The following is a 14,829-nucleotide window of genomic DNA, read 5'->3' on the forward strand; positions in this document are numbered from 1 at the left end:
TCCAAAAGTGAGAAGCCTTCATGTGACATTTTATTCCTCATAATAGTGGTTTTATTCGTTCACAGCCACCTGTGTTTGAGGGAAATCCCCTGACATTACAAAAAACTACTGAGCCATAAGACTTTCTCAAACGCATCTGACCTTTTGTAATAATTGTTTCTCAGTCATAAAGGCCGCGAGGCCTTCAAAACACAGCAGTGTTAGAACTATTTTTACCATTGTTTTATATAGGATAAAGAAAATATTCAATCGAAACCTAATGAATTTCTGTTCAGTTAGCCTACCAAATGTTTTGACAATAATTCACAATACACTTTTTTTGTGTTTTTAATAAATCCAAGCTGAACTCAAAAGTTGGCAGCCCTGGACATCTCATAAGATGCTGTAGCCTTCATATACTAACTATATAGTTAATTTCCTATTCAGGTCAACTTTTTTTGGTTCAGAGAACTATGTGTACCACAAATAGGCCTACTTCTAGCCTAATATTCTAATTTGAAGGTTTGAAAACGTTCAAACTTTGTTTACTTTTATTGAACGAAGAAAAAACAAAAGTTATCTATGCAATAATATTTTCGAGCTGGCACACCTTATCTATAATTGCATACATACCTGATGACTGTGATGAGTATTATTTTGCTTTTAGAAATAATCAGTAAGAAACCCAGTAACGGTAGCTGCCAGCTGTGCCTCGGTTACATATCACAGGTTTTATCGACTCGTGTTTGCAATGTGGCCGTCAATAAATGTTGATTTATGAATAACTTATTGTATGAGGCTTTTACCTGCGTAATTTATGTAACGTTAAATTAGCTGATAAACGCGCATGTTGTGTGGCTGAGCAGGGGAGAGTCAGTGAGCTACCGGTAGCAAGGGAGATAACGTAATTTCTCACACTATAGGGTTAGCATTAGCAGCCTATATACTAGCATGCTAAAGGTGCATTCAAGTCATGTCGGAAATATCGTATTTACGAGTTGAACGCACATGAACGCCGCCTCAAAGCCATAAATACAAGTTGAAAACCCCCGAGTTTACGAGTTGGGGGCGTGTCCGTGAGAAACGTGGCGTTCAGGCTTTTTTATTTATAACAAAATAAGCTAATTACCTGAACAAAAAAATAATAGCATTGGGAAATAACAATATAATAGGCTTATGTATAAAATGTACAGTGTCTTCATAAATTAATTAAAAACATAAAAAAGCAAAACGCACCTGAGCTGAGGCACATTAAAGGATTATTTCACTTTCAAATAAACTTTTGCTTATAATTTACTCACCCCCTTGTCATCCAAGATATCCATGTCTTTCTGTCTTCAGTCGAAAAGAAATGAAGATTTTTGATGAAAACATTTCACGATATTCCTCCAATGGAAGTCAATAGACCCCAAACGGTTCAAGGTCCAAATGAGAGGTTCAGTACAGCTTCAAAGGGCTTTAAACCACATAAAACGGTACCAGACGATCAATAAGGGTCTTATCTAGTCATTTTTAAATAAATAAAGTTTAAGTTTTATAAGCACAAATGCTCGCCTTGCTCTGTTCAATGTTGCGCGCTCGTGACGTCACGTAAAACGCAATTACGTTGAAAAGGTCACGCTAGACGCAGGAGCAAAGACGTTTGAATATGTGGATACGGTCCTCCTTCCGCTCATTTATAAACACTGACTCTGTACTTCCGCCTGCGTCTAGCGTGACCTTTTCAACGTAATTGCGTTTTACGTGACGTCACGAGCGCGCAACACTGAACAGAGCAAGGCGAGCATTTGTACTTATAAAACTTAAACTTTATTTATTAAAAAAAAAAAAGGCAGATCGTTTCGCTATAAGACCCTTATTGATCGTCTGGTACCGTTTGATGTGGTTTAAAGCCCTTTGAAGCTGTACTGAACCTCTCATTTGGACCTTGAACCGTTTGGGGTCTATTGACTTCCATTATATGGAGGAATATCCTGAAATGTATTCATCAAAAATCTTCATTTCTTTTCGACTGAAGACAGAAAGACATGGATATCTTGGAAGACAAGGGGGTGAGTAAATTATAAGCAAAAGTTTATTTGAAAGTGAACTAATCCTTTAATTGTTCTTCATTTTCTAGAAGTGTAGTTTACCAGTCGGTATTTTTGAGTAGTTAATTAAGAGAAGGTTTAGGCTACACCACCAACTTGCTCCGACGAACGCACCTGAATTCCCAACTCATAAAATATGAACTTCCCAGGAGGAGTGACGTACAAGTCAGTTTTAGGACAGCTTGCTTGCACGTTCTTTCTTGTCAGCAGGTTTCAACACAACGTACTCGAGTCTGGTGTAGAATAAATAGACCCAGCTTCATTTTTGTAAACAGTAAGTAATAAAATCGATTATTTTAGTTAATGAATAATTACGTTTTAGAAATGATTTAGGTTTCAACATTCCATTCTTCCTTTACTTAGTTTCAAACTGGTTGTTGTTTTGCCAAATGTAATTGGCCAACCCAAAATAGACCTCATTCCCTCTGATGCCAGATCCAGAGTAATTTCAGAGTATTGGCAAATTCACTTCCTCTAATAACACATCTACAGGGGTTTGACTGATCTGCTGCCTTTGACATCATCCTAGTCACTAGTGAAGGATTGGCCAAAAACTAAAGGGACTTTATTTTGGTCCAGTTAACCCCTGCTGGTAGATAGATGTCCTAACCACACACCATCTGGCTGCATAAACTTTTCATTTAAAAGTATCCATGTATTCTGATTAAATACTTCGTCTATGAAATGCAAATCTATAAAAACAATATTTACACTGCATGGCATTATTTAAATGACATACCATTGGTTATGTAAAAAGGAATGACCCCTGCCTGTTTTCTGTTTTAACAGGGAAGAAAACTGCAATAATCAAGTTATTTCATGGGTTTTTTATTAATCAGCAAAACATGCAGGAACCACATGATTTCCCTCTTGTCATTACAACGAATAAATACAAAAGAAGGTTTTAATATCTTAATCTTCTGGCCAGTAATTTAATTATATAATATGTAATACACATAGGCAAGCACCATTTTTAATTAATTACTTAAAAAAGGATGAATTCACATTTCGTTTAAAAATTCTGATACTGCAGTAGAAGGTCCTCACTGTGTTCCTTGGCGGTCTGAAAGAGAAAAGATACTAAACATAAACAAAAACAAACCACAAGTAACTTAAATCTACAAGTAACTTTGTTTAAAAAAAGATGACTATGAATGTATAATTTCTTTATATACTGTATCACAAGTAGATGAATCCAAATGTAGTTTCAAAAACCTGTTCTACTGCAATTTATGGAATGTAAGTGTTCTCTAAATAAAATAAAAAGCCATCTTCAAAGTGGCACCGCCTATACTTACTAAGATAGTGTTGGTCATTGCCTTCAAGCGGTTCCAGATGTCTCCGTGACTTTTATCTCCTCCTCTAACTCCTCCACACCTGCCTGAGTCATGAGATCAGAGATGTTCTTCTCCAGGTCATCGATTCGCGTACTCATCTCATCAAGTATTAGAATTAAGACAAAATAGTTTTTGAATAACCTATCATCTCATAATCAAGCATGAATTAGTGTATATCTAGTGTATTCAACTCAATTCAGCTACAATTAGGTCTGAGCAATTATTGAAATTATTATATGCAGAAGGATATTTCGCCCAATAATCTGGTCTGACATGGTCTGGAACTTGTCCTGCATCTGCTGCAGCAATGTCTGTACCTGAATTGAATAAAATAAAAACAAATTAAAGTAAAAACGAAACAAGTTAAAGTAAAAACGAAACAAGTATTTAGAAGATTAAACCTGAACCGTTTTATAAAAATTGTGAATGAACAACTAGCATAAATGAAATATCTAGAATCGTGTGGGTTTTGCGTGGGCTTCCCACACAGGAGTAAAAACAGCAGTTTAAGGGCATGCTCTCCGCCCACGCGTGGAACCGAAACCATAGTAACAAGGGAAACCTCTCAACATCATCGTGTAATCACACACGATAGCTAACATTGAAATAAAGAAAGCCCTCGTTTTATAACCCTCCTGAAATACATTCTTATCTACATTCTAATTTAATGTAACTATAGATTGATGAAGAAAGAAAACATTCGCTTTAGGAACTCATAAGAGTGGTCTGTCAGTACGAGTTCAAGACACACACAACGATTAATGAAGTAAGGCTAATCACAGCACTCAACACTTCTCATTATTATACACTAATTGACTTTGGCTAGGGAAGTGAGCGTGACTAAATACTAGGCGACTGTAAGTGCTCGACCCAGCATTGCACCTCGGTGAAAATCAAACACTCACCACAACAGTCAGGTCCTGCGACGGTTTGAGGTCCTTATCGGACATTATCTTCTTCAACAATTATAAGCGCCTTCGCGTGTTCTTACTGCTTGTGTGATCAAGAGCCTTGTCAAGGCAGTAGCGTTACAGTACTGTGTGATGCATTCAAGGTGGAAACTGCCGTGGAAAGCAGTCGCTGCTGACTTCGTTGTTAAGGGGTTTGGTCAGTGAACTAAAATCAATAGAGCGGTTTATACATTTTAGTTGCAATAATTGTATTTACTACAGGTGGCGCTCGGTGGCTCAGAAAATCAGACATGGCCATTTTGCAGCAAAACACCAATTAAAAAGAATATTATGTAACATAAATCTGAATATGATACGCTGAAATGTATAAATAGTTATTAGGGCTGGCGATATACCTAAAATAAATAAACAAACAATGATTTTCAGCCTTTTGATTATATTTTATAGTAGATACTAATAAACACTAAAGCAAACACGAGTCGAGGTGATATTTAGCTTTCCAATAAATGAAGAATATTTGTTTATGATCACTCTTTCCATTCGGGCTCAACAAATTATAGCATTTGAGACTTTTTATGCTATTTAATATATTTAAGACGTGTTATGGCATTTTGACATTATTACGTTTTAATTTATTTTATTGCCAAATATGCCCGCGGACACGCTACCATTTATTTCCTAGATTTAAATAATTTTATTTACCGTCTCCTGTGCAACCGAGTAACCGCCATTTAAACAATAGAAGAAGCTTATCCCTGGGAACCAATGCTTTCTGAGCCTCCTAGCGCCCCCTTCAGTTGTAAATAAGTTATTGCATAGCAATCAGCTTCCTAGCCATTCCACTGGGTTAAGCTCAATGGTAAAACGTCACTGGCAACCGACATGAACATGAAAGTAAAGCCTGTCTAACTACTAATCTTACAATTACATATTGTTTGAAATGTCCAAAAAATCTACATAGAAGCATTAAAGTTTATAAATCTATCACTATTTGTTTAATCATGTGCTCAATGCAAACACAAACCATAAGATTTGAAAACAGATATACTCAATTTCCCATGAACACAGCAGACCAACGACTGGCGCAAGGAATTATGGGTATCGTTGTTTATTCGTCGTTGCATTTAGTACAATCTGTCGGCAAATCACATTGGTTGGACTACATTTTCCATTAACCATTGGAGGGTAAATTCTACATCGCAACGGCAATTTCACCGCAAGGGGTTTCTTGAGTCAGTTGACATCGTCGACTTTGGTGAGGCGCGCCGGAGGCGGCACGCAGACGTAATTTTTGGAGAACTTTGGTCGTTTTCCCCTTTCGTCAAAAGGATAGCGTAGAGTTTTTTTTATTACTAACGTTCGTTTGCAAAAAACATGCAGGATCCTTGGTTTTATTATTGGTTCTTTTTCACTTGGTGGTCCGTTAGGTAATTGAACTGCCAGCTGGATTATTTTTGCAACGCTATACTTGCTGACCAAAATTAAGTTAATTAATCCTTCCAGGGACTCAAGATCCAGCGATATTCCGTTGGATCCGCTTGTAAAAAGAAGTAAAATCGTCGTTTAAATCATTCTGATGCCCAGCTAACTACACCATAGCTGGTCAGCCGGGGCTTGCTGCGCCCAAGCCGGGCGAAGATTGACGCTGCTCGGTGTCATCCAACTGAAGAGGATCGAGCTTATTAGGCGACAATGCTTGAAATAATGTCCGAGCACCAAGGTAATGAAAAACCTTGACTTTGATTTTAAATATTTAAACTTTAACCATGTTGTGTTAGGCAACACCCATCAACGATCAGTTTTAGCAGAGTCAGCTAGCATGTTAGCAGCTTTATTACTGCAGTAACTTAACATACTCTTAAGTTTAGAAGACTGATTTTTCTAGTAAACCTGATTCATTATCAGCCACTTTGTAATTTTTGATCGTTGTTATGTAGTATTGGACATTTTACTTGCGCGAGCTGGTTCATGCAGGGATTGGCCAAGTTGCTATCTTGTGCAATGGGGTGAAATTTTTCGAGTTGATTGTAGCTATTCGTTATGCAGTAACTCGTATATGATTAAAAATCATTCCTGATGTCCAACCACTGCTTTCTGTTGAAATGATTTAATGTGCACGTTTACAAAACCGCAGTTACGCATTGTTGCGCATTTGTCTTCGCCAAGTAAACCAGCTCTGTTTTAAAGTAGTTGCTGCTGTTGATCCTTTTAGCCGATGTTGCCAGTTGAACAGTTTTGTTTAATACAGAGTTCGGTGTTTTCTCTGATATTGTATACAATTTAAGACCCAAATGTTGCCTTTTTAAAACAGGTCACTGTACTGTGCTTTAGCGTGGTAGCATTTCGCTGCCTAACTGTAACTCTTTGTTTTGCCGCGGTAAATGTATTGTCGACGGTTTCTGGTTCCTCTTATTGATATGGTTGTTGTAAATACTTCATAATCAACCATATATTGTTTTATAGGAGATTCCAAACCAGTGAAGTTGCCTTGGCTCGTTTCGACGTCGAGAATAAGGCTTACGCCACATGCTGCTGCGTCCTTTTACCTTTATCAACGGTTTAGCTTAATGTGTATGTCGCTAAATTCGTCTGTTTTCTCCACGGTTTAAGTCCTTCAAACCGTGTGGATGTTTGGACGTAAAATGGTGCCTTGCGCACTTGAATTTTACGCCTCAATCAACAGGGTGTCGCGAGGAATAGCACAGCTAGCCAGTTAGCTTTTCGTCAATAACGCACTTTTACAAGGTTTGTACGACTGAGAACGGCACGAATCGACTCCAAGTGCAACGCTCTCTCGGTCAAACCTGTTGTTAAGCCACGAATAATGTTATTTATTTTCCTTCTGTTTTCTACGTAGATTCATTACTGAAGTGCAAAGCAGAGAATCTGGTAAGTCAAACAAGGAAATAAAATGTTCACCCTACAGATGGCAGTGTTTGCCCTAATGCTAATAATTGATGTTCATGTCCAGCCATCAGAGAGAAGAAAGAGGACAGTGGAGGACTTCAACAAGTTTTGCAGTTTTGTTCTTGCATATGCAGGTTACATCCCTTCTCCAAAGGAGGTAAGAATGGAGCATTGTTTCACATGTATGTGTGGTTTTATTTATTAAAAGCCCTTGCAAAGTTCCTGTTCCTGGAGACCTCCCGGTGCTGCAACATTTTGACACCCATTTCAAGGGATAGAGCCTGTGATTAATGTGCTAGGTAGGGTTGCACCAGCCATTCATAAGTCTCTCAGGTAAAACAATAACTTTTTGGCCCAGTTCATTAAATTTGTTATTTGGTTACTACTGGCTTACGTAAATATTTATGTTATGCGTAGGGTTACGTTTCAAATAAGTTTAATGGTGCAACGCAAAAATATTTTTTTGTTGGCAAGTTGTAACTTAGTGCCCCTTTGCCAAAACTAGGCTCAGTTGTAACTTGTGCATAGTTGGTGCATCCGGCCCCTTGATTGGTAGAGGTCAACCTATACTTGATTTTTCAGATATGGATAACTAAATAGGAAAATCTAGTGGAAAACTGTTTAATTGGCTGATAGAGGAGTTAAAAAAAAAGTGCTGAATTTTTATTCTGAAATTTAATAATCATGACCTGCTGATGATAACGTTGATAATCTGCATATTTACCGAGTATAACCCAGGGGTGTCCTGTCCTTCTCCTGCTCCTAAACTCTGCAGGACATTGGCCCTCCAGGATCAGGATTGGACACCCCTGGTTTAACCAGTGCTGTCAATGTACGTTTTGCTTTGAATGTCCTCTTGAACTTTCGACTGGTCTTTTTAAACTGTATTTCTAGATGTCAGTAATGGCTTTGGTGTTATAATGCCAAATGTCATCCGATCCATCCAGATTGAGATTTGTGTGCCTGTTTCTGTCGGCAGGAAAGGCCATGGTCGGCGGCATCCTCCAGTTCTCCAAATAACTCCGGTGGTTCGGGAGAAGGCGGTGTTTTAGGTGGAGCCAGTTCTAATATGGCTCCCAGCTGGAGTCACGGCACGTCGGACTTGCACACCATCCACACCTTCGTTCGCAAGGCTCGTGCCAATAAGAGCAACAAGAGTATGCGGAGGCTCTCATCTGACAGCTCCCTGATGGACAAAATGTGTTTAAAAGACTCTTTCTATGAGGGCCAAGTGGCCAGCAAAGCTGAGCGCAAAAAGGACAAGAAGCTGAAGCGTCTTTCTCTTGGTTCAGGCGCTGGCAGTAGCAGTAGCAGCGGTGGTGAGAAACGTGCAAGGATCAAGCGCAGTAAAAACCCCAAACAGTCCAAAGCCCTTAAGAAGCTTAAGAGCTCGGCCCACAGCGAGTCAGACTCTGAGAACGGTCTCGGCCATGGAGAGGAGCATTCGGACCGGGGAGCAATGACTGAGCACAGACTACAGGCACAGGTGAAAGAGGAGAAGGAGGAGGCCACAAGAGAGGCGGATATGAGCTCCAGTGAAGGCGAGACTTGGATAGCGGATGAAGACATAATGGTGGAGTCAGGTGAGTTTATTAGGGACCGAGGAAGATTTAGATAAATTGTGTATGTATGTATGAATGAATGTTTTTTTGTTTTTTTAATGCGTAGGACTTATTTTTTTCTTTTGTTTTTTATATTTCTTTTTTTATTTATTTTATATATCTTTTCCTTACAGGGGATGATTCGTGGGACTTGATCACCTGTTACTGCGGTAAACCCTTTGCAGGACGGCCCATGATTGAATGTAATCAGTGCAGCGTGTGGGTGCACCTCTCTTGCGCCAAAATTAAGAAGTCTAACGTGCCCGACATATTTAACTGCCACAAATGCAGAGACTCTCGGCGATCAAGTAATAAAAAAGACACTTAGATGAGGGTGATCATTCCCTCCAAGCTCTGAATGTTCCCGGTTCTCCAGATTTTGTATCCAACACAATTTTCGGTTTCAAAATCCTTTTTTCTTTGCAGTTCTAGTTTTGGCAACTAGTTACTCCTTACGTTTTGCAGTCAAAGATCTCAATTACAGATGGAGTTCACTGAGAAATGATGTTTGAATTGATCTCTTACCTTCTGAGTTGGTAATTGACCATGAGTAGTGTGAATTCTGTTTGGCTCAAATGTGACGGCTCGTTTGGAACTATTTTTAAACTATTCTTTGTCGCATCAAATTGACATTTGTTTGAAATGATTGGCTTGCATATTGGGTAATTGGCACTATTTTCCTTTGTGAGAATTTCCACCCTACAGTTTCCACAAATGCATACTATATTGGTTGTATTGACACTACAATTTAAAAGAAAAAAAACCTACAGATTACAGGAAAATACTGTCATAAATTTGCCAAAGATATGCAATGAGAGATTGTTGACATCACTGCTATTAGAAAATACATTATTTCTTAGTGAATTGTCCAGTTGATAATTTTTTATTTGGATAAATGACTTTTTTTTTTGAAGAATAATAGATGTATTGTGTTAGTCTGAATGCCTTTTCCTGTAGGTGAAAGACTGTTTGAATTGCACCCTTTTAATTGATATGTCACATCCAAATGAGCTTGACCTGTTGGCTAACATATATTAGATGATCAAATATAAAGAGCTATACGAGTCATTTAAGCAGGAAATCCTTTCAGTTTCAATTAGTGATATATCAAACATTCATTTCTTCTAACTCTACTGGTAATGTACAGTATGTTAACCCATGTACTTTGTCGAAGAATATCAAAACTGTTCAGTCTTTAATTACTTGCACAACATAGTGTTCTATTTTTTTCTCAATGTGTTAAATTGATTTTTTTGGAAGATTTCAGTTTAATAAGATGTGAAGGCTAGATTTAGGCGCTTTGCTGAAGCTGTCCTCGAATAGAATGGTTGTAATTGTTTTCAGCAATTGTTTGGGGGTTTTAAACTCTGAGAACTGGTGAAGATTGCTCATTTATGCTACAAGCTCTTTCATTTGAATTAGATTGGAGACTATTGTTTGGATTTTTTTGTTTTGTTTGTTTGTTTATTTCTGAAGCAAGGGGGAAGGGGGAATCCCCGTAAGCCAGACCTCTCTTGCTTCATATTTCAGTCTGTAAATATCACAGATTCTGAGAAGTGTAAATATGTGAAAGTGAAGAGAAAAGCAAAGCAAAAGGTATATTTTTTGCATCTGATATCGTTTTCTTTAACTACCTGAAGAAATAAAACTTTTCTTTATTGGGCTTTGAATGTCTTATTTTCCTAATCTAGCTCTTATTTTAATTCACAAAGACATGATGCATCTTAACAAGTTGAAAGAATATTAGACAAGACTCAGTTTACCCAGGTATGTTTTATTTTGCAGCAACACCAGTACAGTGTCTGTCAGTCGGCACACCACTAGAGGGAGCTGATAAGCTAATATTTGCAAAACATAAATACAAATAAATAAGTCACAGTTCATAAACCTGAGATGCAATGACTTAATAAAAAGAATTATAAAAAAAGAGTAAAAAGGACCAAAACTACACAACATAATAAATTGTCGGTTTTAACGGTATATGTGTAATCTGTCTGCTTGATCACTTTGTGTCATACTCCTTAAAATCTCCAGGTTCCTCCTAAGGGGGAAAATATATATATTTTAACATTGATAGGAAATGCAGTCTTCAAATGTATGTAGCCAAGCCACCAAGGTTTTTTCTTTGAAAATACCTTTCTGTTCCAAGTAGACAAGTGGGAGCTGCCGATGGGGTCCAGAGGAACCGTGATCCTCCTCCTTTTGGGAGTAAAAATTTAGGAAATGTGTGAATTTGGGCTTGAAGATATCATAGATTAGCTGCCACGGAGAACTAAGAATTCCAAAAAACATTAATTTGTAAATCACTTTACAAATTGTAAAATTAATAATTAAATTATATGTATATAAATATACATTTTTATATTTAATTAGATTTTATTTCATAAATTGTAATTGAAATACTTAAAACATCTGCGTTAATATTCCCACCGACCTCTTATCCTTGTTTTTGCGGCGGTTGCTGTTTGCCGGTTGCACATTGATATGTTCCAAAGGGGAAAAGAAGGCAGGAGACTTGGCCGGATTGGGATCCCAGTCCCGAGTCATTTCCCCTTCATTTCCTGGGAACAAGTCTGCCAGATCAGAGAGCTCATAGATGTGTGGTGACATCTCCTGATCCGACCTGTGATTGCTCTGTGGGGATTTAGATGTATTTTAATATATCGGATATATTTCAATGCTGTATTAAAAACACAGCACATCAAAACTGTGTATAAATGTATATTCTGTTGAGAAGAGAGTAAATGAAGCATATAATTAATGTGATATTTACTCTTTTCGTTCGCAGTCTGACTGGTATCAGGAAAGCATAAAGCTCGTCCATCAAGAAGTAGACAACCAGAATAAGTAGCAAACACCTGGAGCACATCATCTGAGGGTACAACATCACACCAAATATAATATTGAGAAAAAGAGTGTTTAATATATTTGCTTTAACACATTTGCACACAATTAGCTGATTAGAAATGGTTTCAAACTTCTAGTTCACAGAGTTTCTGTTTACTTTTACTGGTCACGCGTTACAAAAAATGTGGGAAAATGCAGCACAGTTATTAGGACTAAACTCAGAATTTAAGAAAAGTCTATTGTGTTTCTGATATTTACCTTGAATGAAGTTTCTTCAGGAGCTGTTTGACAATCCTGCTCTGTCCTGTGTTGAATGTGTATGTTGCCTTGCCGTCCTCTTTGTCAAGGGCATGTGTGTTTTGGGTATTTGTAGACCTGAAGCTGGGGTGGGTTTATATAGGATGACCAGGAGATTATGGATAAAGGGAGTGTGTGTGTCGAGCATGACTTCACCCACCCTCCAAAAAGATAAGAACATGATAAAAGCATCATTTTGGTTGTTGTTAAAATGTTCTAGTTCAACTCAGGTTAACAAATTGACAAGACAATATCTACTTCAAGGACACCCACAGAATGTTATAAGAGACTTATAAGTCAGTATTTCATAGTGACATGTTTGGGATATTCTTATGTTTCATTTACATATTGCCCTGAAAGGTGCAAGGCTTTAATTCAGCTATATTGTGTACTTTACTCCTAATTAAACAGTTATGTTAGTAAATGTGATGTTGTGATTTCTGCACTGATTTTAAAATTCAAAGAAAACGTTCTATATAGAACCTTAAAAAGTTCTGTCAGGCACTTTATATAACCTTTTAGAGGTTCCAATCTTGGCATAATTTTATGGGTTTAGTTTTAATTAATTAATTCAGTTTTAATTTAATTTTATGAACTAGCATGTTAATTTTTGTATTCAATAAATATCAAAATAACCACGAAAGCATTATCACACACCATTGAAGCTTTTTTGGCATAATCAAAATTGAGTCAAGAACTGGGGGTTCTTTGTTATGATCAAAAACTCGTCACTTCTACTATATATTCTCTAAATAAATAAAAAAATAAAACATTCGTTCTGAGATTTGCCAAAGATTTGGCCTACATTTAATAGTTATTAATTTATTGGTGTTTTTAAAGAATGTGTTATTAGTCATGTTAAAAGGTAAAATATATATATTTGTAAGAAACTGGCATGTGCAGTGAATCTCTGATATCCGCTAATAAAGGTTATGGTTCCGATATTACGCATCTCTAGTAATTTTACGAGACGACATGCAACCCTGTGCACTTTAGCTAGTTGACATTCGTACAAATTTTGAATGTTCAGTCATTTAGAGGCTCTGTGTGTGGCCTGTTCAGGTATCAGATAATCTTGTCTCGCCCAATTTCACAGTTGCAAAACACTGGATTCTCATCCACGTACACCAGAACGGTCTCTCTCTCTCTCTCTCTCTCTCTCTCTCTCTCTCTCTCTCTCTCTCTCTCTCTCTCTCTCTCTGTCTCTCTGTCTCATTAGGGATGGTCGTAGTATTAACAGAGGAAACACACACACATAAGCAAGTTGAGGATAGGCCTCTGTGGATGGCCTACCAGCAGTCTGACACGTTTTCTCCTTTCCTCTTTTCCCTCCCTATCCTAATTATTGCTATTTCGGGCAACTGGGGCCACCAGACATAGACTAGCTGTTGACAGACAAGTGAGACAACCCATGGTGAAAATAAACTACCTTTACTAAACAGGGCCACTGCAATCCGCCAAGATGTCTGTCAACAGAGACTGAGAACAAATTGTTGCCACTGATTACTCTAATTAGAGTAAAATGTGTGTGTGTTCATTTTTGACAATCCCGCCTTCTCATTTCTCCCCTATAAGTACCTAGAGTTCCACATTTAGTCCAGTGCCAGCACCAATATAAGCCTTTTCGTGAAAATGATTTGCAGAATCAACAACATTTTTACTATGCATGTTATTTTAGGTTGTGTATTTTCATTGTATATAACAATTATTGAGAATGCAGTAACATTTTTCCAACATATTTCATATGATAGAATGGGTGGTTCATTTTCAGCACTTCATTTGGCGTTAAATAAGATCTCGAGTATTATGCAGAGTGCAAATTGCACTACTCTGATTTCATCCAAGGTATGGATCAGTTTTTCTACAGTACTGCTCACAAGATTTGCATTTAATTAAATTGAAAATATATTTGTCTACTGGTTTACAGCCTGCTCTCAGCTTTGTCTTATGGATGTTGAGCAAGTCAAATGTGTATGCTCTTTGTTTTCCCTTATAGTGACAGTCTACTAGTTATATTACTGGTGAAGTGGCAAAACAAAATGCAGAACATTATACCAAACATTAAACCACAGACATGACAGGGCATAACAGATACAAACTAAATTGTAAATCTCTGTGGAAAATGCAGTCTTTTACATTTAAAACAGAGCAAAATTGATTTGGAGCTGTTTAAATGCTGATTAAAGCTGTTTTACTGCATAGTTCTCTGTAATGCCTGGAAATACAATATTTCTGAATGTGTATGTGAATTTCTGTTTTGAAAAATCTTTCTTTAGATTGTTTTCATCTGCATTGTAATTTCATTAGGGGTTGAAGCAGCATATTTTCAGCATGTAAAAAAATCACTTATAATTCAGGAACTGTAATGGCTAAAATAAAAAATGTCCTTTTCCTCTGATTCCATTTCCGGCTTCTTCTGAATAAAATGTTCACATGCTCATCCATTTCCATCTTTGTTTTTTTCCACCATTTGAAAGCTTTAATAAATGTTTACAAGATTGTTCTTCTTTTTATCAGCAATTGTCAAATGTCAACTGGTAAAAAAGTAATTTCAGTTGTCGTGTGTACAGTAGGGATTTCCACAAGATGGTACTATAACAAAAAATATTATTGTAACAAACATTTGAAATTATATTTGGAATGTGATTAAATGTCTTGAATTATCCCGTCAACAAGCAAAAATAAAAAAGAAATTCCTAACAAAATATACTTTATTTATTTTTATTATTTTTCAGTAAAATGTGACTGGGCATAAGCTAGGTTTCACACCTGCATACATACAGACATACATGTATTAAATATACATTAACATGTTCACATTACATATACAAATTCACAGCCCTTTATTTGTATAAATGCT

The 14,829-nt window shown here is 37.1% G+C and overlaps 2 protein-coding genes across 8 annotated transcripts; one reads left to right on the forward strand and one right to left on the reverse strand.

Annotated features, from left to right (window-relative positions):
- Positions 1–2,881: 2,881 nt before the first annotated feature.
- On the reverse strand, positions 2,882–5,574 carry hsbp1a (heat shock factor binding protein 1a). The gene is made up of 4 exons (XM_079810985.1): positions 4,312–5,574; positions 3,657–3,723; positions 3,368–3,512; positions 2,882–3,132 (listed from the first exon to the last, which is right to left on the reverse strand). The coding sequence occupies exons 1-3, from the start codon at positions 4,354–4,356 to the stop codon at positions 3,391–3,393; spliced, it is 234 nt and encodes a 77-aa protein (XP_079667111.1). The 5' UTR covers positions 4,357–5,574; the 3' UTR covers positions 2,882–3,132; positions 3,368–3,390.
- Positions 5,531–14,646, forward strand: phf23b (PHD finger protein 23b). 7 transcript variants are annotated; one of them, XM_079810981.1, is made up of 7 exons: positions 5,548–6,037; positions 7,175–7,206; positions 7,289–7,381; positions 8,000–8,056; positions 8,204–8,807; positions 8,960–8,995; positions 11,614–12,914. In XM_079810981.1, exons 1-7 carry the CDS (start codon positions 6,010–6,012, stop codon positions 11,616–11,618), a joined length of 855 nt encoding a protein of 284 aa, XP_079667107.1. In that variant the 5' UTR covers positions 5,548–6,009; the 3' UTR covers positions 11,619–12,914. The 7 variants fall into 7 exon arrangements, with proteins under 7 accessions (XP_079667106.1, XP_079667110.1, XP_079667105.1 ...); XM_079810978.1 differs by lacking the exon at positions 11,614–12,914 and having other exon boundaries at positions 5,557–5,744; positions 5,821–6,037; positions 8,960–10,488; XM_079810980.1 differs by lacking the exons at positions 8,000–8,056; positions 11,614–12,914 and having other exon boundaries at positions 5,531–5,744; positions 5,821–6,037; positions 8,960–10,488.
- The last annotated feature ends 183 nt before the right edge of the window (positions 14,647–14,829 follow it).

The sequence above is a fragment of the Gobio gobio genome, assembly GCF_949357685.1.
Source record: "Gobio gobio genome assembly, chromosome: 2".
NCBI classification, from domain to species: Eukaryota; Metazoa; Chordata; class Actinopteri; order Cypriniformes; family Gobionidae; genus Gobio; species Gobio gobio.

Coding starts and splice junctions, on each gene's coding strand:
- phf23b (XM_079810978.1), top strand. CDS start 6,010: ATGCTTGAAATAATGTCCGAGCACCAAG. Junction 6,038..7,174: donor AATAATGTCCGAGCACCAAG/GTAATGAAAAAC, acceptor TTTTCTACGTAG/ATTCATTACTGAAGTGCAAA. Junction 7,207..7,288: donor AGTGCAAAGCAGAGAATCTG/GTAAGTCAAACA, acceptor GTTCATGTCCAG/CCATCAGAGAGAAGAAAGAG.
- hsbp1a (XM_079810985.1), bottom strand. CDS start 4,356: ATGTCCGATAAGGACCTCAAACCGTCGCAGGACCTGACTGTTGTG. Junction 3,724..4,311: donor CGCAGGACCTGACTGTTGTG/GTGAGTGTTTGA, acceptor TATTCAATTCAG/GTACAGACATTGCTGCAGCA. Junction 3,513..3,656: donor AGACCAGATTATTGGGCGAA/ATATCCTTCTGC, acceptor TAATTCTAATAC/TTGATGAGATGAGTACGCGA.